Source organism: Hyperoodon ampullatus, assembly GCF_949752795.1.
Source record: "Hyperoodon ampullatus genome assembly, chromosome: 7".
NCBI classification, from domain to species: Eukaryota; Metazoa; Chordata; class Mammalia; order Artiodactyla; family Ziphiidae; genus Hyperoodon; species Hyperoodon ampullatus.
In genome coordinates this window covers 65,145,517-65,170,537 of record NC_136920.1, presented here as the reverse complement: position 1 = coordinate 65,170,537, position 25,021 = coordinate 65,145,517, and the positions used below count along the sequence as shown (strand labels likewise).

At 38.3% G+C, this 25,021-nt stretch overlaps 1 protein-coding gene across 6 annotated transcripts in view; it reads left to right on the top strand.

Annotated features, from left to right (window-relative positions):
* SBF2 (SET binding factor 2) overlaps nt 1-25,021 on the top strand; it is a gene marked incomplete at its 3' end in the record, with an annotated part of 467,309 nt that overhangs the window by 411,610 nt on the left and 30,678 nt on the right. For 3 of the 6 annotated variants that reach the window (XM_079707414.1, XM_079707413.1, XM_079707412.1), the window contains 4 exons: nt 6,026-6,222; nt 8,373-8,513; nt 17,019-17,203; nt 22,473-22,649. In XM_079707414.1, the coding sequence (XP_079563540.1) occupies nt 6,026-6,222; nt 8,373-8,513; nt 17,019-17,203; nt 22,473-22,649 (700 nt within the window). Of the gene's footprint in view, nt 1-6,025; nt 6,223-8,372; nt 8,514-9,401; nt 9,498-15,640; nt 15,716-17,018; nt 17,204-22,472; nt 22,650-25,021 lie in introns of all 6 variants that reach the window. The other 3 variants (XM_079707409.1, XM_079707411.1, XM_079707410.1) reach the window with 3 other exon arrangements.

Below are 25,021 nucleotides of genomic sequence, written 5' to 3'. Positions count from 1 at the left end.
TTCCCATTTGCCTCTCTTCTAACATGTCTGAGATAACTTGAGTAAGAATAGAATTTGCCCAGGCAGAGAGGAGAGATGAAAATCTGCTATAGGTCAGGGGTCTGCAAACTTTTTCTATAAAGGGCCAAATAGTACATATTTTCAGTTTTGCAGGGTACTCAACTCTGCCACTGAAGCAGCCATAGACCGTACATAAATAAATGGGCAAGGCCAGTTTTGGCCCACAGGCTGTAATTTGCTAACCCAAGTGTAGGTAGGGTTTCCTTATGCTGTCTAATTAGAATTTTTTCAGGAGATATTACTTAAAGAATGTAAATGAACACATTTTCTTTTTTCTGTTCTTTTGTCTATTGCTGTTTTATATATCTGTTAAGCCCTATTCCATGCTTTATATCTTTTAAAACTACATTTCTACCATCCACAAGTTTAATCATTTTCATTTCCAGGTAAATTCTATTCTTTGCATTTATAAATTCCTGGTTTGATTAAATACAATAATGCTGTGAAAGTACTTTGTAAGTTGTAAGCCTTGTACATATTTTAGAAAGTTGTCTTAATGTTACTATTAGTTTCAATCCTACTGTTCTCAAAGAACTATAGATATCTCATTTTAAATGACAATTTAAATGTACAAATACCAATGTTAAACTTGAGAAACAAATTGGGAATATAGTGTGAGATTTGAGACAAATAAAATTTTTGCATTAAGTACTGAAAGGCTGTGATTTTGTTGAGTATGCAGTAATTTTCCTGATACTCTATCATTCTAACTATATTCTCTTTGTATATAAGTGTAAGCGAAGGTGTAAGGTGTGATGTCCCACTATTTGAGAAGCTTGCTATCAAAATCATACCTGACAGTGAGAAAACAGACATTATTTATCATTTCAATCTGTCAGAAACAAAATAAAATCTTAATACAACACTTATTATAAAGAACTTACGGTGATATTAAATAACATAAATCCCTCAAGGTATTAGAAGGAAGGAAATGGAATAATAAAAAATTATCCAAAAGAATGCAGGAGGGCTTCCCTGGTGGCGCAGTGGTTGAGAGTCCGCCTGCCGATGCAGGGGACACGGGTTCGTGCCCCGGTCTGGGAGGATCCCACATGCCGCGGAGCGGCTTGGCCCATGAGCCATGGCCATTGAGCCTGCGTGTCCGGAGCCTGTGCTCTGCAACGGGAGAGGCCACAACAGTGAGAGGCCCACATACCGCAAAAAAAAAAAAAAAAAAAAGAATGCAGGAAAGGAGAGAAAAGGAAGTATGGAACAGATGGGACAAATAGAAAGCAAAGAGTAAGATGGTAAATTTAAATTCAAATATATCAGTAATTATGTTACTTATAAATTGATAAATGCTCCAATTAAAGGAAAAAGATAATCAGAATTTTTTAAGCTTTATGCTGCTTTTAAGGGCTTTATCTAATATACAAGATTACAAAAAGGTTGAAAGTGAATAGAAAGGTAGTGCAAAACTACCTTTAAAAAAACCTATTGTCACTATATAAATATTAAAGTAGATTCTTAAAGTAAAATTTTACTAACAATAAAAAAGCATGGTTCATAATGACAAAAGTTTCATTTCATGCAGAATTTATTATGAACAAGTATAGTTTATTACAAGAATACAGAACTGGCTTGACAAGTGAAAATTAATCGTCATAGTTCACCACATTAAAAGAATTACGAAGTGTTTTAAGTTCATTGTATACAGAAAAGCATTTTATAAAGTATAATATATATTTGTGATTTTTTACAAAAGAACCCTAAGCAAATTGGATATACAGGGGAAGCTCCTTAATCTCCTAAGTGTCTAAAAAATCCTACAGCAAAAATTACTTAATGGTAAACTATTGAAAACTTGTACTCTGAGATCAGGAAAAGAACGCCCACTATCACCACTTCCAGTCAATGTTGTACTAGAGGTCTTAGGAAGTACAAAAAGACTAGAAAAATAGATAATAAAAGTCAGAAAGATTGAAAAGAAAGAAATAAAACTGTATTATTCACAGATGATCTGATTATACACATAGAAAATCTGAAGGAATCAACAGATAAACTTGTTATATTAATAAGTGAATTTAATAAGGTCACTGGTACAAGGTCATTATACAAAAATTAGTCATATATGTACCAAAAACAAATAATTAAAATATGAAATTTTAAATGATGTTATTTTGGTACTACTGATACTACTTAAAGTCGCACTAAAAAACATTAAATACTTAGGAATAAATCTAATACAAGATGTGTAAGACCTCTACATGGAACAGTCAAAACAATATTAAGGATCATTAAAGATACAAATAAATAGATATTTAATGTTCTTGGACTAGAATATTCAATATTCTAAAACTGTGATTTCTCCAGACATTGATCTATAGATTCAATGCAGTCCCAATCAAAATCCCAGAAAAATGTTTACAGAAATTGAAAAGATGATTCTAAGAGCTACACTAAAATGCAAAAGGCTAGAAGTAGTCAGGATAGTCTTATAGAATAGCACTGCAGGATATCAAGACTTTTTATAACGCTACAGTAATTAAGGCAGTATGGGATGTACACAGGAATAGACAAACAGACCACTGGAGCAAAAGAGGGAACATAGAAACATCTCAACATATAAGACCACTGGGTTGGGCTTCCCTGGTGGCGCAGTGGTTGAGAGTCCGCCTGCCGAAGCAGGGGACACGGGTTCGTGCCCCGGTCCGGGAAGATCCCACATGCCGCGGAGCGGCTGGGCCCGTGAGCCATGGCCGCTGAGCCTGCGCGTCCGGAGCCTGTGCTCCGCAACGGGAGAGGCCACAACAGTGAGAGGCCCGCATAACGCAAAAAAAAAAAAAAAAAAAAAAAAACCACTGGGTTTAAGATAAAGATAGCACTTACGAGCAGTGGATAAAATATGTTTTTTTCAATATATGGTACTGGATATCCATACAAGAAAAAAATTAATTTTGACCTCTACCTTACACTGCATAGACAAAAATCAATTCCCATTGATCTGTAGATCTATCCATAAAAGGTTAAAATAATTAAAAGCGGGCCTCCCTGGTGGCGCAGTGGTTGAGAGTCCGCCTGCCGATGCAGGGGATACGGGTTCGTGCCCCGGTCTGGGAGGATCCCATATGCCGCGGAGCGGCTGGGCCCGTGAGCCATGGCCGCTGAGCCTGCGCGTCCGGAGCCTGTGCTCCGCAACGGGAGAGGCCACAGCGGTGAGAGGCCCGCGTACCGCAAAAAAAAAAAATAATAATAATAATAATAATTAAAAGCTCCCAGAAGACAGGAGAATATCTTCATGACCTTGAAGTAGGGAAAGATTTAAGACAGGAAAAACACTATCCAGAAAGTAAAAAATTGATAAATTAAGAAGTCTTATATATCAGAAGACATCATTAAGAGAGTAAAAAGGCAATAACTAATGGCAGAGGATATCGTCTTTTGTGAGGATATCCTGGTGGGCAATAAATATCTGAAAAGATGCTTGTTGGCTGTTAGCATAACTGATGCCATCTTGGGCCCTTACGGTTTCTCCTTTCGCTGACCCTACCAAGCACTGTACTATGCAGTGAATCACTTCTCTGTCATCAAGAGCTTTGTAGTTAATAGATATTGTTTAATGATCATTAGGACCAGGTAGCCTCTGTGCTCTGTTAGTCCCCAAACAATGATGAAAACCTTCCCTTAAGTATTACCAGTACCCATGAGACTAGTTACCTATTCATATCTCTTAACTTGAGAATGCACATCCTGTTTCCAAGCACCTACCCCCATACCCTAGGTTAACTATAAAATTGTCCCAGTGGCCCCTCAGTGGCTTGGAGTGCAGTTGAGAATGTTTCCTGATCATTATTCACCCGATCTAGATCCCACCCTATGAGTTAGTTACCCTGTAATAAACTGATCCATTAATTATATGGAGCTGCCTGTCTGATTTTTTAGTCTCAAGACGCCTTCTCAGTTTGCTGGGTACTTTTGGTTCCCTCCATCCTCCAACAATGCTCAACCTATTAGTCTTCAGATAAATACAAATTAAAGTCCCAGTGAGACTGCTTTATACCTGCAAAAATGGCTAAAATTTAAAAGACCAGCAATACAAAATGCTAGTAAAAATGTTGAGCAAGTAGAACTCTTTATTGCTGGTGTGACTGTAAATTGGTTAAACAGCTTTAGAAAGCTGTCTGGCAGCATCTACTAAACTTCTAGACATGTACTGAACAGTGCACAATCTGTCATGTATCTTGGAAATTCTACTCCATCTAGGAACGCATATGTTCTCCCAAAAGACAACTGCAAGAATGTTCATGGCAACATGTTTCTTACATAGTCAAAAACTAGAAACTACTCAAAATCAACAATAGAAGGATAGATAAATAGTATAATCACATAGTGGGATACTATACAGCAATGAAAATGAACAGACTACAGTTATATGCAAAGGCATGGATGGGTCTCATAAACATGCTGTTGATCAAAAGAAGCCAGACACAAAAAAATAAATTCTATTCGTTCCTTTTTTGTTCAAAAAACAGGCAAAACTCATCCATGTTGTTAGCAGTCAAGGATAGTGATAATCTTTGAGGAGGAAGAGGGAGAAATAGTGATTGGGAGGTGACACAAGGGCATGCTGGTTATGGTCCATTTCTTGACCTAGGTGCTAGTGATACGGATTTCTAAAAAGAAATAGAGGGCCCTAAATAATGGAACTGCTTTTCAAGTCTTCATGAATGATTATGTCTACAGCTAGGTCTCTTTATCAGTTTGTGGTATTAGAAGAATACAGCCTGTAACTTCCTGAAGCATGGAAGTACTAGGTTTTCAGAATACTTCCAGGGTATCTCTGGTTAAGTATAAATGTCACTGATTTGTGCACAGAAAATGGTTAACATGTTAAATTTCATGTTAGGTATATTTTACCACAATAAAAAAGTCACAAAAAAAGACATGGATTAGAGGTTAGGAGGTTATTAATATGAAATCTCTTTGGTCTGATATTTCTAAATAAACTAAAGGAAAGAAATGCTCTGAAAGCTGCCTGTCTTCTAGTACTTAGTAATCTTTAAAAACAAGGTCTCTTGTCTGTTTTTCATTTTCCCAGCATCATATCCTGTAACTTTATGAGCTAATCTTTTTTTAAAATTATCAACATGTAGTGTTAATAAAATATTTAAACGCACTTGACATTTGAACGAATTGTTTTCATACCAAAGATCATTTGGTTTTAATTTTTAATCCTTTCACCATCTCTGGCAGTCTAAATATTAGTGTACTCTATTCTCTGTTGTCATTTCAGCAATCCAATGAGTTGACAGTTTGTTTTGTCATTCTCATAAAGTTGACACTAATACATTAATCTTGGGACTTCCCTGGTGGCGCAGTGGTTAAGAATCTGCCTGCCAGTGCAGGAGACGTGGGTTCAATCCCTGGTCCAGGAAGATCCCACATGCCGCAGATCAACTAAGCCCATGAGCCACCACTACTGAAGCCTGTGCGTCTAGAGTCCACGCTCTGCAACAAGAGAAGCCACTGCAATAAGAAGCCCGCACACAGCAACGAAGACCCAACACAGCCATAAATTAATTAATTAATTTTTAAAAATACATTAATCTTGCAATCTTTATTTCAAGTCATGTATAAGGCAAGGGAAATCATGTTTAACAGAAGCCTTTTTAATAATTCTATGTAACGTTTTCATTTTCTAAGCTTGTTCCTCAGCAAAAGGCTGCAGTATCACCGAAGGAAGCTTATTAAAAAAAAAAAAATACAGATTAGTGGATGAGTTAGTTGTCTTCACCATCTAGGCCTTTTCTTCTCAACCCCTAAAGAACTGAGTTGAAACTTAGTTTCATGTTTGAAATATATGTCTTACCACTCCACCAATATGTTTGAGTCTTAGAAAATTACTATGATATTATGATATTCATGTTCTTATATTCTCTTTCTCTCCATTTCTTTTTTCTTCTCCTCTCCCCACCCCTCCTTGCCCACCCAAATTATTCTCTTTCTCCCTTCCATGTCCCTAAAGCTATCCTGGCCTTTTAGTTGTACCTCAAGCTGTACAGGACAGTAGTTTACCAAGAGTAGCCCGCTGCTATCGACACAATCGCCTGCCTGTTGTATGTTGGAAGAACTCAAGAAGCAGTACCCTACTTCTGCGATCTGGAGGATTCCATGGGAAGGGAGTAGTTGGCCTTTTTAAATCTCAGAACTCCCCTCAGGCAGGTAAGCAGCTCTTTTACAGCAGTATTCTGATCCTTCCACTTCAGATTATTTCAAAAAATGAAGGAAGTAAAATCTGGGAATGCCAGTTGTGCCCTTTCATCGAGCCTCTCACACATAGCCTTTTCCATTGTGCTATATACATGTACAGCTTAAGAACTAGACTTGACAATGTGGGGCTCCACCTTGAATTTGCCATCTTGCTTAATATGTCTGTTTATATTTGGATTTTAATAGAAATTAACATAATGAAGTCTTTGGTTCTAGGCTGTTTTTACTTCACAAACCAGAGTATCCACAGATGGAAACAGATTACATATACTAATCATTTTCTTTTCTTTTGGGAAGCATTCAAATATATTTAACAGCTTCAGAAGCAAATAGGGATTCTGTCCCATGTGGTATAAGATATCCTATCTCATTCCTACAAGTCACACACACACACACACACACACACACGGGCAAACTAATGACCAAAATGCTGCTTTAGGAGCTCTCAAGCAGAGAGGTTTTCAGGAAGCCAGAGGCTGGCCAACTTAAGAAAAAAGATATACTAAGTGCACTGCCCCTTTTTCTGAGGATATTTTTGAGCACCATGTCTGAGGTCTGAAGTCAGTCAGGAGCTATATTTTGCTAACCTTTCTCATAACTTCTAGCTTAAAGTAGATGCTCAATAAAATTAAACAAGGACCGCTAAGATATCAGATCCAGTTTAGGGATGGCTGCTGCATTCTTTCCTCTTTGGAAATGAACTCACTCAAGTTCAGTGGTTCAGTAGGTAGAACCATGTGCTTTTTGATATCTCTTCTTTATTCTCATCTGTTCCTTCCTGAAAGTTAAAAGTTAGCCAGTACATCTTTGATCATTCAGTTGACCGAGGGCATGACACACACCATGCTATATTATTATTGTTGTTATTGTTATTGTTATTATTTCACCTGGCATTTTTGTGTAATTGAAGGCAGTTGGCTTTTAACTTTTTCTGCCCAGAGGAATCCTCCCAAGCCACATAATGGGTATAATAGAACACAGCATATGTAGGTTATATAAAGTGAGAGAATCATTTCAGCATTAATGAGCATATCACCGAACTTTTAGTTAGAAAAATTGAAATTGTTTTATTCCCTTGGTTTCTTATTTTTCAATATAAATTTACTCTATTTCACATTTTTGAGCTCACACATTTGCTCACATTTTAATATCTTTGCAATTGGAATGCAACTTACAATTCATGTGATCAGAAATAATTGTGTCATGGTTTAAATGGCAGAGTTTTTAATTCTTAGTACATAAAATTGTGGTGCATCTTATAACTGATGACATTTTAGAGTTTATAAAATATGTTGGCACTTAAAGTTGATAAAATACAATAATATAGTAATGCTAATTATTTATTTCCTATTCACCTTGTAAGAAAATTTGTTAATATCTATTGTCCTTCCAGTGAATCCCTCCCGATGCCACTTTAAAGTGCCTGGGCCAATTTCAGTGATTCTGTTTCACTCCACACAAGCCAGGCTCAGACTCCCTCCAACCCAAAATTGCTCTGACAGTTGTTTCCATCTGTGCATACGTTTTGATCCTCTTTCAGAAGGACCAGGGAATTGAGCAGCAGCTTCTCTTGTCTTCTCATCTTCCTTCTCTCTTCCCACAACAACCCTCTACAAGTTCATATCCCCTAGGCCTATGTGACAGAATTGGAATAAAATTGCTGGTACTGGGCTATTCTCACCTCTGCCCATTCTGGGATGCTGAGGGAAACTGCTCCATCCTCTGCTCCCAAGCAGTGGCATGGACAGAGTGGTTGGGGGAGATCATCAAGGACGTGTTGTCTTTTATGAATCTTTATTCTGAGTTGATTGGTTGATGAGAAACTGCACCTGTGCTTGGGAGGACCGGCTGTATGCTGGTTTTCCAGACTTGGGCTCTTTCTGGAAGGATGATGAGGCAATCAAGAAGTAGGTGTGGTGAAACCAATATCATAGGAGGATTAGCCATTTAATAGTTTGGAGCTTTAAGTGGGGCTGGTTTCTATATTTGGGTACAGTAACTTGAAGACCATATATAGAAAGAATAAGCGTATGTATATAGAGATACCCTGTTTTATTAACATAGATACAGTTTGTTTTATTTAATATCTTTTCCTTTTATAGCTCCTACCTCCTCTTTAGAATCTTCCAGTAGCATAGAACAAGAAAAGTACTTGCAAGCGTTACTGAGTGCAGTTTCTGTCCATCAGAAACTGAGTGGCAATAACACCCTTACTGTCAGGCCAGCACTTGCTCTGTCTCCAGGTAAGATTTAATAATATTTTTCTTCTTGACAACTATGAAAGGTCATATTCATTCCTAGGGTTAGTCTCTTTAGTTATTTGCATTGTTCCTTCAACATGACCCCTTAATGTTTTACCTTGTGGGGCTATAACTTTATTTTATTTAGAAATCAGGGTACCACTATTAATTTCTAGTAAATAGTAACCAAATTTAGAGATTTAATTATTTCCTTTTTAAAAGAGTAATAGGAGAGGTGGTGGGAAACATAAAGTCATGTGGTTTTTTTTTTTCCTGGAATCTGTTTTACATAGACTTTAAAATATTACAGAGTTGAATGTGTAAGTTGAACATCTGTTTATTAAATGTATATTTATTAAAATCATCATGTATAACTTTGAAATTCCTGAAATTTCTGCAGCCTTTTATGATTTGCAGTACAGTTTGTTTTCACTAGATTTGGATGAAGCCATTAAGACTTGTACTAATATTCTGTTTCAGTTATCATGTGATGGAACCCCAAAGGGTTCATGTAGAGGTAACCCTAATGTGTTAGACACAGGAGCATGTGACTTGAGAAGTTGGTCTCCTTGGCTTAATCAGCTATTTGAATAGCTCAACATAAGCAGAAAGTGGCTTTTCTTGTAAAGTAACACCATGCATGCCTTGTTTCATTTATCATTAAATTCTCTGATTGCACTTGCCAAACCTAACTCTCTATAATCTTGCAGATGTGTGTATCTCTAAGGAAATAGTAACAGTGCCTTGTTATCTCTATTAAAGCTTTGGGTACTTAAAAAGTACAATGTTTGGCAGCAATTAGACATGCTACACATGAAGATAACTTTCTGTCATTTGAGTAATGTTAACCCGAACGACATGGTTTTTGTTCTTCTTTTTGGCTGACTTTAGGGACTGAAAGGAGGACTTCAAGAATGTCCACTGTGCTTAAGCAGGTAGTGCCAGGACATTTGGATGTAAACCCATCCAATAGCTTTGCTCGAGGAGGTTAGTAAGATTGATTTTGTAACTGAGCACTGATACAACCTTAAAAGCAGAAAACTTTTTTCTAGATAGTTATACTTCAAATCAACTAATTATGGTTAAATTTGTTTTTAATTACCCTTTTCTAAACGAATGATCAAATTTATTACTAGCATGGTGACAGATGAGTTTAGCCTCATGGGACAGAGGTATAATAATTGCTGAAATCTTAACATACTGATGAGTTTGGAAGCACTGGGACGGGAGGGGAACACATCTAAATGGTGACTCAGCTCTGGCAGCATTCCATGATGCTTCAAGTTTGCAGTGTAGAAAGACTGAGCACAGAAGCATAAACACTTAGGGAGACATGATCCCAGACTCAAAGGCTGTGCCTCCAATGCCTGTTATTTTTACTCCTGTTCTCTGAAGTGCTAGTTTGAGGAGTAAGAGACAGTGGTTCAGAATCAACATAAAGACTCTATTTTACAAAATTCACTTTTTTTCCTTTTGAAAACCAAGATTACTATGCACATCTCCTGGCAGCCATATTGATTCTTTAGATAACTTTTTTTCCTACATCATCAGAACTTTCTATGATGGCAGAATTTCCTAAGAGCTTTCACCCTTCTTTAGGTATCTTCCTAATCAGGCCTTAAGGTCATTGTATTAATTTGCTAGGGCTACTGTAACAAAGTGCCACAAACTGCGTGGCTTAAACAACCATTTGTCTCACAGTTCTGGAGGCTAGAAGTCCAAAACGAAGGTGTTGTCAGGGTTGACTCCCTCGGGGGCCGTGAGGAATAATCTGTTCCATGCCTTTCCCCTAGCTTCTGGTGGTTTGCTGGCAATTTTTGGCATTCCTTAGCTTGTTGAAGCATCAGCCATATCTCTGCCTTCATCTTTACATGACATTTTCCTTGTGCATCTGTCTCCACATTTCCCCTTTTATAAGGACACCAATCATGCTGAATTAGGGGTCCACCCCACTCCAGTGTGACCTCATCTTAACTAACTACGTCTGCAATGACCCTATCTCCAAATAAGGTCACATTTTCTGAGGTACTGGGGGTTAGGACTACATCATAAGAAATTTAACAGGGGGTTGGGACACAGTTAAACCCATAACAGTCATATGTAACTTTTTCCGGAACTTTTAAAATACTATTGTTTTAAAGTTTAAGATACAAACTTCATTCTTTTCATCATTTCTTTCTTTGTGAATTTGAACTAAAAGATAGTACAGTGACTTTCTCCTAAGGTTTCTGGTATTTTTGTTGCCAAGAACTCCTGTCAGAATGTGGTCCGAAGTTGCAGTTCTCCTTATTGCTTTATTTGCCATCTGAAAGCTTATATTAGCAGGCACGTCAGGAACTTTTCCCTTTAACTTTTAGTAGGATGCAACTTCTGGCATGTCTGGTTAGTTGAAGCCTTCCCATCCCCACCCTGCTCTTGAGTTTTGCCTTTGTAAACTTCATCAACAACGTTATCTATTCCTGCATTGGGCCAGGTGACCTGTAATATAAATTTTAGGTACAAAACTGTCTCTCCTTCTGTGTTGGTACCTAAGGCACAAGGATATTCACCAATCTGTTTCAACTACATTACCTTTGCTTTTTTTTTTTTTTTGCGATATGCGGGCCTCTCACCGTTGTGGTCTCTCCCGCGGAGCACAGGCTCCGGACGCGCAGGCTCAGCGGCCACGGCTCACAGGCCCAGCTGCTCCGCGGCATGTGGGATCCTCCCGGACCGGGGCACGAACCCGTGTCCCCTGCATTGGCAGGCGGACTCTCAACCACTGCGCCACCAGGGAAGCCCTCTTTGCTTTTTTTATATTGGCCTCAGACTCATGGCTTTTTTATACAAGGGAATCCCCACTAGTGGTTACATTCTAGTCATGAGTCCATTCTTTGCTATTCTCAAAGGTACCTGGAAGGCTGTATTTACATCTTAGGATTAAAATCTCCTATTTAATCTGTTTATGACCCTTTCTATGCATAATGAGGCCATAATTATTATTTCTGACCCCCTTCCCAAATATTTTCTTCTGAAAATTCCTGTAAACTTAGTTTCCTTATGACAGTTTTTGCTCCTAACCAGGTTCCCTTCATTCTGGTATCTTAAGCTAGGATCCAGAAATGCAAATCTTATTATTTTACTCCATCTCTTAATTCTTCATTCCCAAGGCCTCCAAATCTCCCAAGGTCCCAGTGATTAACTGTAAGATGAGATACAGCTGTTTCCTGGCACCTTCAACTTCTTCTGTGATCCCTGGAGCTGCTTTCCTTTGTCTCTTCTGATAGCATCATCCCTCTCACATAGAGCAGCAGGAATGGACTGGGGCAAGCAAGTTTGGGAAATCTCAGAAGATTCCCTATTAACATGAACATGGCAGGTAGACGCACACTCAGATTGGCCAGGGCAAGACTATATGTAGACACTTGCATGCCCTGACATTAGTTCATTTCCTTGTTCCCACCCTCGAGTACAGAGTCTCTTCATTCTTCCAGAGAGCTAGGTACCACTTCTCCAGCAGTTCCTCATTTACCCTGTGTGGGAAGAGCCTCCTATCTCGAAATCTCCCTCCTAACCTTCTCCTTTTTCCTCGTCTGTGTATTTTCACTGTTTTTCCATTCCTTTCATTGTCATAGGATCTTAGTTACAGGTTTCCTTCTTAGGTTATTTCCACTGTGTGCCTTTCCCACTCTAATGAGCCAGGGTTTAGACTGACCTTCACCTTCTCCTTCACCCTTTTTCAGTGAGGGTGGTCACTTAGTGTTCAGCATGCACATTGAAGAGTTCCTAAGCCAGGGGAAGCAACCTTTTTGACGCAAAAACCAGTTAAGAAAAAATGAAGATGTGAATACATCACATTGCTTTTCATTGAAAATTACAATAGCTTTTATGCCCCATGGGGAAAATGCAAGTATTTGCAACTTGGATAAATTATCTTGTTGTATAGAAAAATACCATGAGAAAATCTGCCTCTTAAATATAAAAATGAAATACCTGGGTATATTTGAGAAGTAGCCACATGGAGGCAGCTTTTAAATTTTTCATCCTTTACATTTTCATAGCCCTTTCAGTTCCTCTACAGTGTTATTTTATCCTTGAAATAACCTCCAGGACAGGTACTTTAGGAGGCTTTGAGAGATGACGTGACTTAGCCAAGATCACTTAGCAGACAAGAGCATAACTGGGACTAGGATTAGTTCAGTCCATTTCAGTGCAGCATTCACTGAATATAGCTTATACCTCATGCACTGTGCTAGGCATAAGGTCACATCAATAAAGTCAATACCCTGTCGTCACATCCAACCCAAGCATCTCTTTTCCTTCTCTCCTTTGTTTGTTCTGAACAGAGTAAAGGGAACAATACCATTGCTTAGGAAACGCTCATGCTCTGAACAACACTGCATTCCCATGGGTGGGATGAACTGTATCACTTCTTCCCTGAAACAGTCCCCTTAGCCAGACCCTGCTGGACAGATCCAGGGTCACATGGTTGCTTAGGTGACAAGACACTAAGAGTTTGGTTCAGTTACATTCAAATTCAAGCTGCAGTCCTACCACTTAGTGTATGATATTAAGCAATTCAGGAAACTTCGTAATTTTCAGTGTCCTCATCTGTAAAATGGAGATAATAAATAGTATTCTAGCTTTAGAATAGTTATGGGGAATGAATGAAATAATATATGTAAAGCACTTAACTTAGTAAGTGGCTCGTTATTAATAGGAGCTCAATAAATGTTAGTTCCATTATTATTGTTGAGGTTGTTGTCATTATTGTTGCGTAATACTCCACTGAAATGGGAGGAAAGTCTACATTTGTATGTAAATTACCTTAAGCCAGGTTGCTTCTCACTGGCCAAAGGCAAGCAGATAAAGGAGAATGTGTCTTAGGCCTAGACCAGTAACTTTCAAACTTTTTTGATCATGGCTCACAGTAAGAAATACATTTTATATCTATATGTATACATATACATTTTATATCACAAAGGTAGTACTAAGTCACAATGCAAAATGTATATAGACTATAACAAAAGTTTCATGAAACAATATTCATCTATACCACATGCAGTGCTCATAGTATTTTCCACTCTAATCTGTTTCACTTCTTCAAAAATACTGGTTTGACCTTCTAAAATGATTTCACAAACCACTAAGGAGGACCCTGCAGTTTGGAAAAACACCACTCCAGGTCGGTGTTACATGCTCAGGACAAGTATTTGACACCTAGGAATCACTCAGGAAGCTAAGCAGACCTCACCACCAATGCAGTAGTGTAATGCCTTTGGTTAATGTGACTGCCAGATGGAATTACAGCTCTCCAAGCCCTGTGCTGACCCCATATCAGTATAGCCCGTTTTCTCATTGCTGATTTTCTGCTAGGTGATAAACACTTGGCAGTTTTTCATTAATGAGGCTCTGTTTGAGAAAGTGCTTAATTTTTTTTTAATTAATACCCTTTTCATTCTTTCAGGGCAAATAATTGAGTTGAAGGTATAGTAGAGAACTGCAACAGCTCATATGTATCAATTTTCAAAAAGAAAATAATCAACAAATGTTTGCAGTACCTAGATATCAGGCTCTCAGCATGGATATAAGAGTAAATGTTATTAGGTCCCTGCCTTTTGGAGTACACAATCAAGTAGAATAAAATGTGCAAATAATCACAGTGCAATGGAATCAGAGTTCAAATAGAGCTGTCTACAACTCTAGGAGGACAGTCGAGAATGCTTTTCAGAGGAGTTTACATTGTTCCTGGATCTTAAGGAATAAGAAGTTTGTCAGGTAAAGAAATGGGAGAGGTCATTCTAGGCCAAGGGACTAGCATAAGAAAATGATATATTTAGGGAACAGTATCTCAGAATCAGGAACCAACCACTCAGGCTTCACTGTAAGCATTTAATGATCCATATTCCAATAGGAAAGCTTAAAACCTTGGCAGAAAGGAGAGTAGTTGGCTTGCACACAGGAGTCCCTGTGCCTGTTTCATGCTGTTCCAGGTCTTTGTTCTGTCTTGCAGTAGCATTCTCTGTGTATAATCAGCCAGTGCCTCTGCAACCCTTAGCTTTCTGACTTCCTTTGGCCACTAAAGCCATCAAGGCCCTTCATTTCCTACTTCCAAAGGAGTGAGGCAGAAATGAAAAATCACTTACGATGATTTTTCTTTTATCAAATTATGTCACATTTTATGCAGTTTTGAAATGGATAGCTTAATAATCCTGCCATTAATGTTTTCAATCCTGAATAAGTACAGAATCATTTTCCTGAAGTGATTTGAGCAGTTCCTTTACTCAGGAAAGAATATAACTGTAACTCACTGCTCACCATTTTTGTTATTACCAGGTAAAGTTTGCGATAAGTCACGAAGCACTTTCTTTCTGTTGGAAAAAAACAATATTACTCAAATTACAAAAGTATTATCTTTGATACTGCCTATCATTTTGGTGCAAATAGGGATTTTAGGAGAAGTCATTACGTCAACCATCACAAGCTGTATTTTTAGTGGCATTGGGTATTGTCACAGGGTCATCAATTTTTGCTGCTTGTAACTATCTATCTGCTTATGGAAAATAAATGGAATTTCCAAATGAAAAGAGGAAAAAAAGAAGATAGTGTGGCAATGCTTAATGCTCTACTGCAAAAACATGCCCTTTGTTATTCCAAATGGTTGTTAGAGGTTCATTCCTGATATGATGACCTTGCTCAAAGAACAAACATGTTGTACAACACATCGTATTTGCCAATCAGTCAGCCTCCTTAAATACTAGGGCCAGTGTATTCCTAACATTCACCCCTCCCCAAATTCCTTAATTTTATTATAAAAATTTGTTTCTCACCAAATGACAACCTCCAAAAGCTTATTCCATTTGGTATAATTTTTTAGTGGCACTCTTTGCTGCGCTGTCCATTTCACTGTGCTTATAATATTTATAAACAAGTGCTGAAATTTCCTTTAACAGGCACTCAGTTCATCTTTTTGTGTGACTGTGCAGCTTTTTATTTGTTAATCAAATCTTCTGCTTTTAATATTTTTACATTTTTCCCCTATCATTAACTTAATGTTTAAAATTAACCTGTTCTTTTCTTACTCCATTTGCTCTGATGTTTGCTGCTATATACATTTCATTCCTTCTTCCTTCTTTAATCTCACCTACCAGTGCATGGGTACAGAGATAAATGTTTTACTCAGTCAAATACCAAATCTTCAGCTAAGGGAAGAGTCCATTATCAAGGTACTGTATTATCTGTCCTGATGTGTCACTCTTTTTAACCATCTTCATATGAAAGCATATGTGTTACAAGTGACTTTTTTCACATTTGTTTGTCAAATTATCTTTATTCTCATCCACATTCTGAATTTCCTCTGTGATTCCATTTACCAAAAAATTAACACTTGCTGTAACGTCTAAGAAAATTCATAGGTTATAATAGAAAGTTTCATCCATGTTAAGCAGAAATTTACAATACCTTTTCTTGAGAACTGGTCTCCTGACCCTATAGATGCTTATAAAGAGAAGCAGATGTGACATTATCATGGTGACTTGTAGTCACCTAGAAACATGGCTTGACTTAACATTTGGCAAAGATTAAAGCTTCTCAAAGAGCCTTTCCAAATGTAGAAAATGCAGTTTAGGGAAGCAGTGGCAGTATTATGTACCACTGTGACTCCATCACCAGCCTGAACACTACAGTCTGTGGGCATTTGTAAGGAGCTCTGTCAAATTTGGGACTTATTATATGCCTTTGTGTTTAGATATTTAATATTTGATAGTCTCACTTGCATATTAGAAATCCTTGATTTTTCTAATTAATATAATTAAGGTCAACTTATGAGATCCTTCCAGTAGCTTAGCTTGACCTTTCCCTTAGAAGACATCTGCTTCTGACTATACCTTTAAAATAAAGCTTCCTAAGACTCAGTGAAATGCACATTACTAAATTTATAACTTCTCACTGTTTTTCCTGGATACTGGGGGAAAAAAGACTAAAATATAACTTTTACTGACTTAAAATTACATTATTTTGGCATGATACACAAATATTAATTCTCAGATTTTAGTGGGTTTAGTAAAGTTCTAATTTATTTCTTAATGTGGTTTTCTTGTTGAATTGACTGACTAAAGCAGAATAATGTTCCTTCTTTCTTGAAGCCCTGAGAAATTTACTCCACGTTCTCCTTCCTAGGCTTCATTATTGCGTCCTGCCCACATTATTTCTTTCCTAGAGCCAGTGCACTCTATTTATGATACCAGTATTTACTTATAAATACTGAATTTATATCAGTATACAAAAAAACAGAATTGACTTGGGTGACTTATTAGTTTCCTCTGAGCCAAATGATTTTTGAAATGCTATATTAATAATGCTTACATGATGCAAAAGTAAATGACAAATGACCAATATGATACATGATTACTTAGATGAATTAATTTGCTGTTACCTCTAAACTGTACCCACAGAGCATGCATCTTTTTCCCTATTCAGTGGCATTCTCACATCAGATTATCTCACTCAATTGTTTTGACTTTTGTGAAGGTGTTTGGGCAAGTCTTCGCTCTAGCACTCGCCTGATCAGCTCTCCAACATCCTTCATTGATGTTGGCGCCCGGCTGGCAGGCAAGGATCACTCGACGTCCTTCAGTAACAGCACTTACCTGCAAAACCAGCTCTTGAAACGCCAAGCAGCCCTTTATATATTTGGTGAGAAGTCGCAGCTAAGGGTAAGATTTCTTTTTCTCACTTAGAAACTTCATGGATACATGAAGGCAGTGTATAAAACTTATTTCATAAACCAGCTTTCCTAGAAAATTTTTTTTTTTTTTTTTTTGCTGCATGGAGTCTTAACCTGGAGTTAATAATCAATCTTAAAAAAAAATTAGCTCCTGTATATGTATACATGTATGTCTACCTGTATTTATGTAGACAGAGATACACATGCATATACACAATGCATATTTATTAGGCATGAAAATAAGTGCTTATTCATAATCATTTTAAAAATCAGCATAAATATCACGAATATTAGGGAGTGTACATTAAAAAAATAAGGTTTATTCAGGCTGTGTTTTTCTACTGTCTTAGTTCAGCTTCCATAGGAATCTGTGCCCATGGCAAAACAGATGTTTTTGTTCTTGTAAACCTGTTGATAAAGCTACAGGAAGGAAGAGTGGAAAGAAGAGTATGGCACTGCATATGGAGGCAAGGGAAGGCCAAGGCTACATACACTTCTTAAGTTACATTCTTTAAGAGTTCTCAAGACTATATAGAGTGACACATGTCCTAAGACATGTCAGAAAATGTAAGATATTAGCTGGTAATCAACTTTATTCTTACTTTTTTTAAAATTAATTAATTTATTTATTTTGGGCTGTGTTGGGTCTTTGTTGCTGCGCGGACTTTCTCTAGTTGAGACGAGCGGGGGCTACTCTTCATTGCGGTGCACAGGCTTCTCAGTGTGGTGGCTTGCCTTGTTGCAGAGCACGGGCTCTAGGGCACAGGCTCAGTAGTTGTGGTGCACAGGCTTAGTTGCTCTGTGGCATGTGGGATCTTCCCAGACCAGGGCTCGAACCAGTGTTCCCTGCATTGACAGGCGGATTCTTAATCACTGCACCACCAGGGAAGCCCCTTTATTCTTACTTTTAAATTATTATGTTAAAGAGCTTCACTAGGCTCAAGTCCCATAAATTGTAAAGATAGTCTCTATCTCCAAAAGCAACAATAATTCCTTGGGGTTTAATGTTTTTGCAGTTCACACATTACAGAATAAATTTCATTACTACTGACAGGTGTGTGGGAAATAAAAGTATTTGGGGGGGGTTGTTTTTGTTTTTTATTTTGACTGTGCTGGGTCTTCACTGCGGTACACGGGCTCTTCGTTGTGGCGTGCGGGCTCAGTAGTAGCGGTGCGCAGACTTAGTTGCCCCACAGCATGTGAGCTCTTAGTTCTGCGACCAGGGATCGAACCCGCGTCCCCTGTATTTGAAGACAGATTCTTAACCACTGGACCACCAGGGAAGTCCCTAAAAGTATTTGTTAACTCAGAAATCCCCTCAAAGTTTAGTCCAGGCTTCCCTGGTGGCACAGTGGTTGAGAGTCCGCTTGCCAATGCAGGAGACACGGGTTCGTGCCCCGGTCCGGGAAGATCCCACATGCCGCAGAGCAGCTGGGCCCATGAGCCATGGCCGCTGAGCCTGCGCGTCCGGAGCCTGTGCTCTGCAGCGGGAGAGGCCACAACAGTGAGAGGCCCGTGTACTGCAAAAAAAAAAAAAAAAAAAAAGTTCAGTCCAGTGCCCCAGTGAGCACTGGACAATCTAGACAGACCTTCAGCTGAACTGTAAAATGGAGGCTGTGAGTAGGATCCCACATGCTTGGTCCTCAGGATGCCAGTGACTGAGTCAGCTCTTCAGTGGCAGTCTGGCTTTGCTAGGTCTTCTCCCACTGCCTGAACTACTGCAGTCACTTAGTCACCAAGCTTTAGGGTAGAGGGAATGAAACTGCTGGGTAACGCTCAATTTTTAAATGTGCACATGTGTCTTCTGATACAGCAGATAATTTTACATCCAGAAAATAGTTGGGACATTTTTCAACAGTAGTCCAGGGATGCCTGCACAGCCTCCTTGGCACCAGTGTCTTTCCCAGAGCACAGACTGCACACTTCAGCACACCTCTTATTTTTGATCTGAGTCACTCCCCAAGGTTTGTCTCCTGAATGCTCACCTCTGCTCTTCCCTTTGTACATCAGTCCTCAGATAAGCTGGGTGATCATGCATATATGAGTAAGAAAGACTGACCAATTGGGACCCTTCCTCCTTTCCTCCCTCTCTCCCTCCCTCCTTTCTCTTTCTTTCTTTCATCAATAAAATACTATATTTAAAAAACATAATTCCATAGTTCCAAACATAATTTCTGGCACAATAGTTATTAGGATTTTTGTATATTCCTTCACATTTTGCTTTTTATTAATTCAACTGTGTCTGTAGAGTATGGGTGCATATCTGTCTGACGTGTGCCATAGTCTAGCCAGCACAGTGCTGCCTAGTTGCAGCTCCACACCTTTTTATCCCAACAAAGGAAACATAGGAAAGCAAATAAGTGACTCATTCTAAACAATCTGGAATTGCCCTTATTTACCTTTTTTAATTCACATACTTTAATATCTTATACTTAGTAACAAATACTTCGTAATCTTAATAGTGTGTCGAACACGATGGTTGATAACTCCTGCTTTATAAGGTAGGTATACCTAGCTCAAGTATGGTTGGGAAATGGAAAGGAATCTAGTTTTTCTGAAAAGTAAACTATTTTTTATATATTATAAGTTTAAAAAAAAACTAATATGACACGACACTCTAAGTCAATTTTCCAATGAAAATTTTAAAAAATAAAGTAGATAACCAACAAGGGCCTACTGTATAGCACAGGGAACTATACTGAGGAATATAAATGTTTAAATGTCTTGGTAAATATATCTGGATTGTAATAATATGTTTTGAATTGCATAGAACGTTTAAAATAAAGTAAAAAAGATCTGCCCTCTTAGCGCAGCAGGAAGCGCATCAGTCTCATAAAATAAAGTAAAAAAAATTAAAAAAAAAAACTAACAGGGCTTCCCTGATGGCGCAGTGGTTGAGAGTCTGCCTGCCGATGCAGGGGACACGGGTTCGTGCCCCGGTGTGGGAAGATCCCACATGCCGCGGAGCGGCTGGGCCCGTGAGCCATGGCCGCTGAGCCTGCGCGTCCGGAGCCTGTGCTCCGCAACAGGAGAGGCCACAACAGTGAGAGGCCCACGAACCGCAAAAAAAAAAAAAAAAAAAACTAACAGAAAAGAACTCATGTTCTCATAGTGCTAAGTTCTTTATCTCAAGCCATCTTTCCATGTTGTATAATAGATTTCATATTTATTTTAATCACTGCATAACTTTTTTTTTTAAACATTCAGTCCTTTTTTTAATATTTATTTTCTTTTTATTTATTTATTTTTATTTTTCGGCCGTGTCTGGTCTTCATTGTGGCATGTGGGATCCTCGTTGCGGCATGACGGATCTTTTTGGAGTGGCACGCAGGCTTCTGTCTAATTGTGATGTGTGGGTTTTCTCTCTCTAGTTGTGGCACGCGGGCTCCAGAGCACATGGGCTCTGTAGTTTGTGGCACGTAGGCTCTCTAGTTGAGGTGCACAGGCTCAATAGTTGTGGCACGCGGGCTTAGTTGCCCTGCAGCATGTGGGATCTTAGTTCCCCTGCAGCATGTGGGATCTTAGTTCCCCTACCAGGGATCAACCCGCGTCCCCTGCATTGGAAGGTGGATTCTTTACCACTGGACCACCAGGGAAGTCCCGTAACTTTGTTTTGTTGGATGTTTCGGTTTCTTTCTTTATCATCTATAAGTAAAACTGCAGTCACATTTTCAAGCATATAGCTTTTTATTTTTATTTTTTATTGAGATACAATCCACTAGAGGATTTTTTCCTACATTTTAGATTATTTCTTTAGGCTAGCTTCCTAAAAGTGGAATTATTAAGACAAAGAAACTTTTTTTTTCTTAATATATAGTGGTAATGCTGTTTAAGAAAAAAAACTTGAGGGTTTTCACTTTTTATTTTAAAACTTTAATAGGCCTTTTAAAAATAAGTAAATAAATAAAGTAACCAATATGAAACAGACCCAATATATGTCTTTGGCAGCAATTTTTTTAAATTGTAAAATACAAATAACATAAAGTTTACCATCTTAACATGTACAGTTCAGCAGTGCTAAGTACATTCATATTATTGTACAGCCAATCTCCAAAAAGCAGTTTACTCTTAGAGAAGCAGATGATCCAGTAGAGTAATTTGGGCAGAATGTGAAGAAAGTGAAAAGAACATGAGAAAATTAATTTATTCTTTGGCATAAGAAGTTAGAGAACTTTTAAATCTTCTTCAGAAGTAGGCAACTAGATTATCAAAATAAACTATTTCAATGGGCCACCAATTTAGCATTCTTTAGTTAAAATTGCAAACTCACATAGAAAAAATTCCATATGGATTAAAAATATAAATGATAGGGGCTTCCCTGGTGGCGCAGTGGTTGGGAATCCGCCTGCCGATGCAGGGGACACAGGTTCGTGCCCCGGTCCGGGAGGATCCCACATGCCACAGAGCGGCTGGGCCCGTGAGCCATGGCCGCTGAGCCTGGGCGTGCTGAGCCTGGGCGTCCAGAGCCTGTGCTCCGCAATGGGAGAGGCCACAACAGTGAGAGGCCCGCGTACTGCAAAAAAAATTAAAAAAATAATAATATATATATATAAATGATAATACTGAAACAAAGATTGATATATGTGTCATACTGAGTGAAAAATATTGTCCAAAAGTTAGAAATCAACAAAGCCTTTCATGTTTTACTGTATATTTTTTTTATTATTGGCTTTAAAAGAGTAACTACAATATTAGTAGTCGTAGGACAGTGAGATAGTGATTTTTATTTTCTTCTCAGTGTTTATCTCTGCTTTTTTTTTCATTTTCACAACGACTATGTTTTACTTGCAATAATAAGAAACAAATGTGTATGTTTATAAACTTTAATTTGTAGAGCTCTGGAACCTCAACAACATATTACCTTTTAATTATAATTCATATCATGGGGAGACTTAGTTTACAGTTTGGGATTAATCATGCTGTCATGCGTCATTGGTTCCTCCTTAGACCTCAGGTTCATGGCCTTGTAAGTAGCTTATATTTGGTCCTATAAGCTCCATCAGGTTCCAGTCTACTAGTAGCCTCTTCAAGTTCTCAGAATGACAGCAAGCTAAGTCAAACCACTAGACTTTACTGAATGGTTCTTTCCAGCAATACTGACACATTAGCGAAACAAGATTGACTTTCTTGATCCACTGCAGCCCCTGCAGCTCTTTGGCCTCAACTAACTGTATATCACTAAGCATTACCCTGTTGAAAACATTGTTCTTTTACCTATAACACATCATCTGCCTAATTCTCTGCATCTTCATCCACAGAACTTCAAGTTAGAATTTGCTTTAAATTGTGAGTTTGTTCCTGTTGAATTTCATGACATCCGACAAGTGAAAGCCAGTTTTAAAAAACTGATGAGAGCTTGTGTCCCAAGCACCATCCCTACTGACTCAGAAGTGACCTTCCTGAGAGCCCTGGGAGACTCTGAGTGGTTCCCACAGGTAATGTCTGGAGCAGCTTATCTTATAACTCAAGGAAAGAGAGGTCCAAGTGGATATACAGGATTGATATTTGAGGAAAAAAATATTGTGTTCCCCACTACCTGACATTCTCCCTTGATTGTGTGCCCTCTGTAAAGGCCTTTCCGTTCCAGGGAACCATGTGATACAGGAAATGAAGGGGTAGAATTCTCCATCCCTGGGTTTTTCTCTCTCTGTTGTTGAAACTTGCTTGGTCTCCATAGGATGCTAAGAAGGAGATTATTATCTTTAGATGGAAGCTTTTTGATATACAACAAATTTAAACAACATTTATAGGGCTCCTGCTCTGTTACGAACAGAGTGAGGATCCAGGACAGGATGTGATTTCTAGGTGACTCCAAGGGGCTTTTCCTCTTAACTTTCTCACTTTCTATTTGTCTCTGCCTGTTCTGTGTCTCTGGATTGTGGCTTCACTCCCAAGCCAGCCCAACAAAGGCACATTGGATGCCCTGAAGCCTACCTAAGGTTTAGGAAAAACCACATATCCTTCCTTCAGCTAAGTCAAGCTTGGGATGTTTTTAATTGAACGCTTACTGAGAAATTAAGGAGAAATAGGTATGCCAGCACACCTAACCCACATTTCTTCCAAACCACAGAAAGAAAGGTATTTATGACATGCATGTTTTAGACACTGATGCAGATATTTGGCCAAGAGCCTCTCTGCAATACAGCCTTCAGCCTTGTCTTTAGGCCCCTGGCACTATGTCCATTATTCCTTCTCCCCCTGTAGGAGCACACAGCCCCTCTATCCCCTGTCCACATTGACCTCCAAGCCTCCCACCTCTCTTTTTTTTTTTTTCTCCTGCTTCTCTTGAGGAGGAAAAAGGGTTGTTTCCCACAGTACATTGGACTAAAAAGAAAAAAAAAAAAAAAAAAGCCAGGAAATGATGTAAGTACCCAGGGCAGTGACTATTCTCAAGGTACTTAAACTCTAGGAAAACAGCCACATATACAATTAGCTATTATATGAGGCTATGTTAATTACTGTTAAGCCAATTCAGGATACTTTGAGTACCCATGGAAGGAGCTGATCAATACTCCCTGCTGTCCCTAAGTTACGAGCCCCAGCCCCAAAGTGTTCCTATCACTCAACCTATCCATCTGTGTTTCTCCTATTCTGTGTTCTACTCCTTACTTCAAAGTGGATTCATATCAGAAGTTAATAACTAAAAACAATGGAAAACATTGCCCCACTTGGGATATTGGCAGTTTAAAAGTTAACTCAGAGCACATGCTAAGCCCAAGAGAATTCAGGCCTGGTAATAGTTGTGTTATAGGAACAGTGAGTGAGGACCTTCCCATTCTTGAAGACGACATGTACCTTGTTCCTGTGTTTAAAATAGCCTAGCTCTGGGATGAACTGAGAGAGTGACTTGGACTTATATATACTACCAAATGTAAAATAGCTAGCTAGTGGGAAGCAGCCGCATAGCACAGGGAGATCAGCTTGGTGCTCTGTGACCACCTAGAGGGGTGGGATAGGGAGGGTGGGAGGGAGACGCAAGAGGGAAGAGATATGGGGAATGTATGTATATGTATAGCTGATTCACTTTGTTATAAAGCAGAAACTAACACAATTGTAAAGCAATCATACTCCAGTAAAGATGTTAAAAAAATAATTTAAAAAAATAGCCTAGCTGTGTTTAAAATATGGGGGTGGGAATGTTTTGTTTTAGTTCAGAGTTGGATTCATTCTACAAGTTATGTCAAGTGATGTTTAAAATTTTTTTTAAACCAGAATGTTAAACATTTAGTTTTGAAATCTATATGCTTTGCTCACACCCTAATTGTTCATTAGGGACTTGGAGTCAGTTGTCTTGGCTTAAAAAGTTGAGCATAAATAAAGGTTTTCTTCCCATTTAATACACAGTACAAATACTTTAGTATATAATTCACATTTGATAGAAGCAATATCTTTTGTAATTTCTCTGGGGAGATGCATTATATATATTTTGTAATATTTTTCTTTCTCCTGAGATTTTTTGTAGGTATATTTTCTCTAATATTAGAGGTTTTTAAAATGAAAAAAGTATACAATTCAGTACTTTTTAGTATATTTACAAAATTGTGCAGCCGTCGGAAATAGAACTCACTATACCACATAAAAACAATTTTAAATCTAATAACTATGTTGCGAGGGCCACTTAGAACCGCACTCTTCCACTGGAAAGAATTATAGCTCTTCTGCTTTGAGGAGAATCTGGTAAGGTCAGTTTATTTCATTAAGTATCACTTGAACACATTGTTTTTAAATGTGTCATTGTTTAATCTTGATTTTGACAAAGAACTTAAAGTATTTAAAATTTATATGATTCTTTTGTCCAAATATTTTA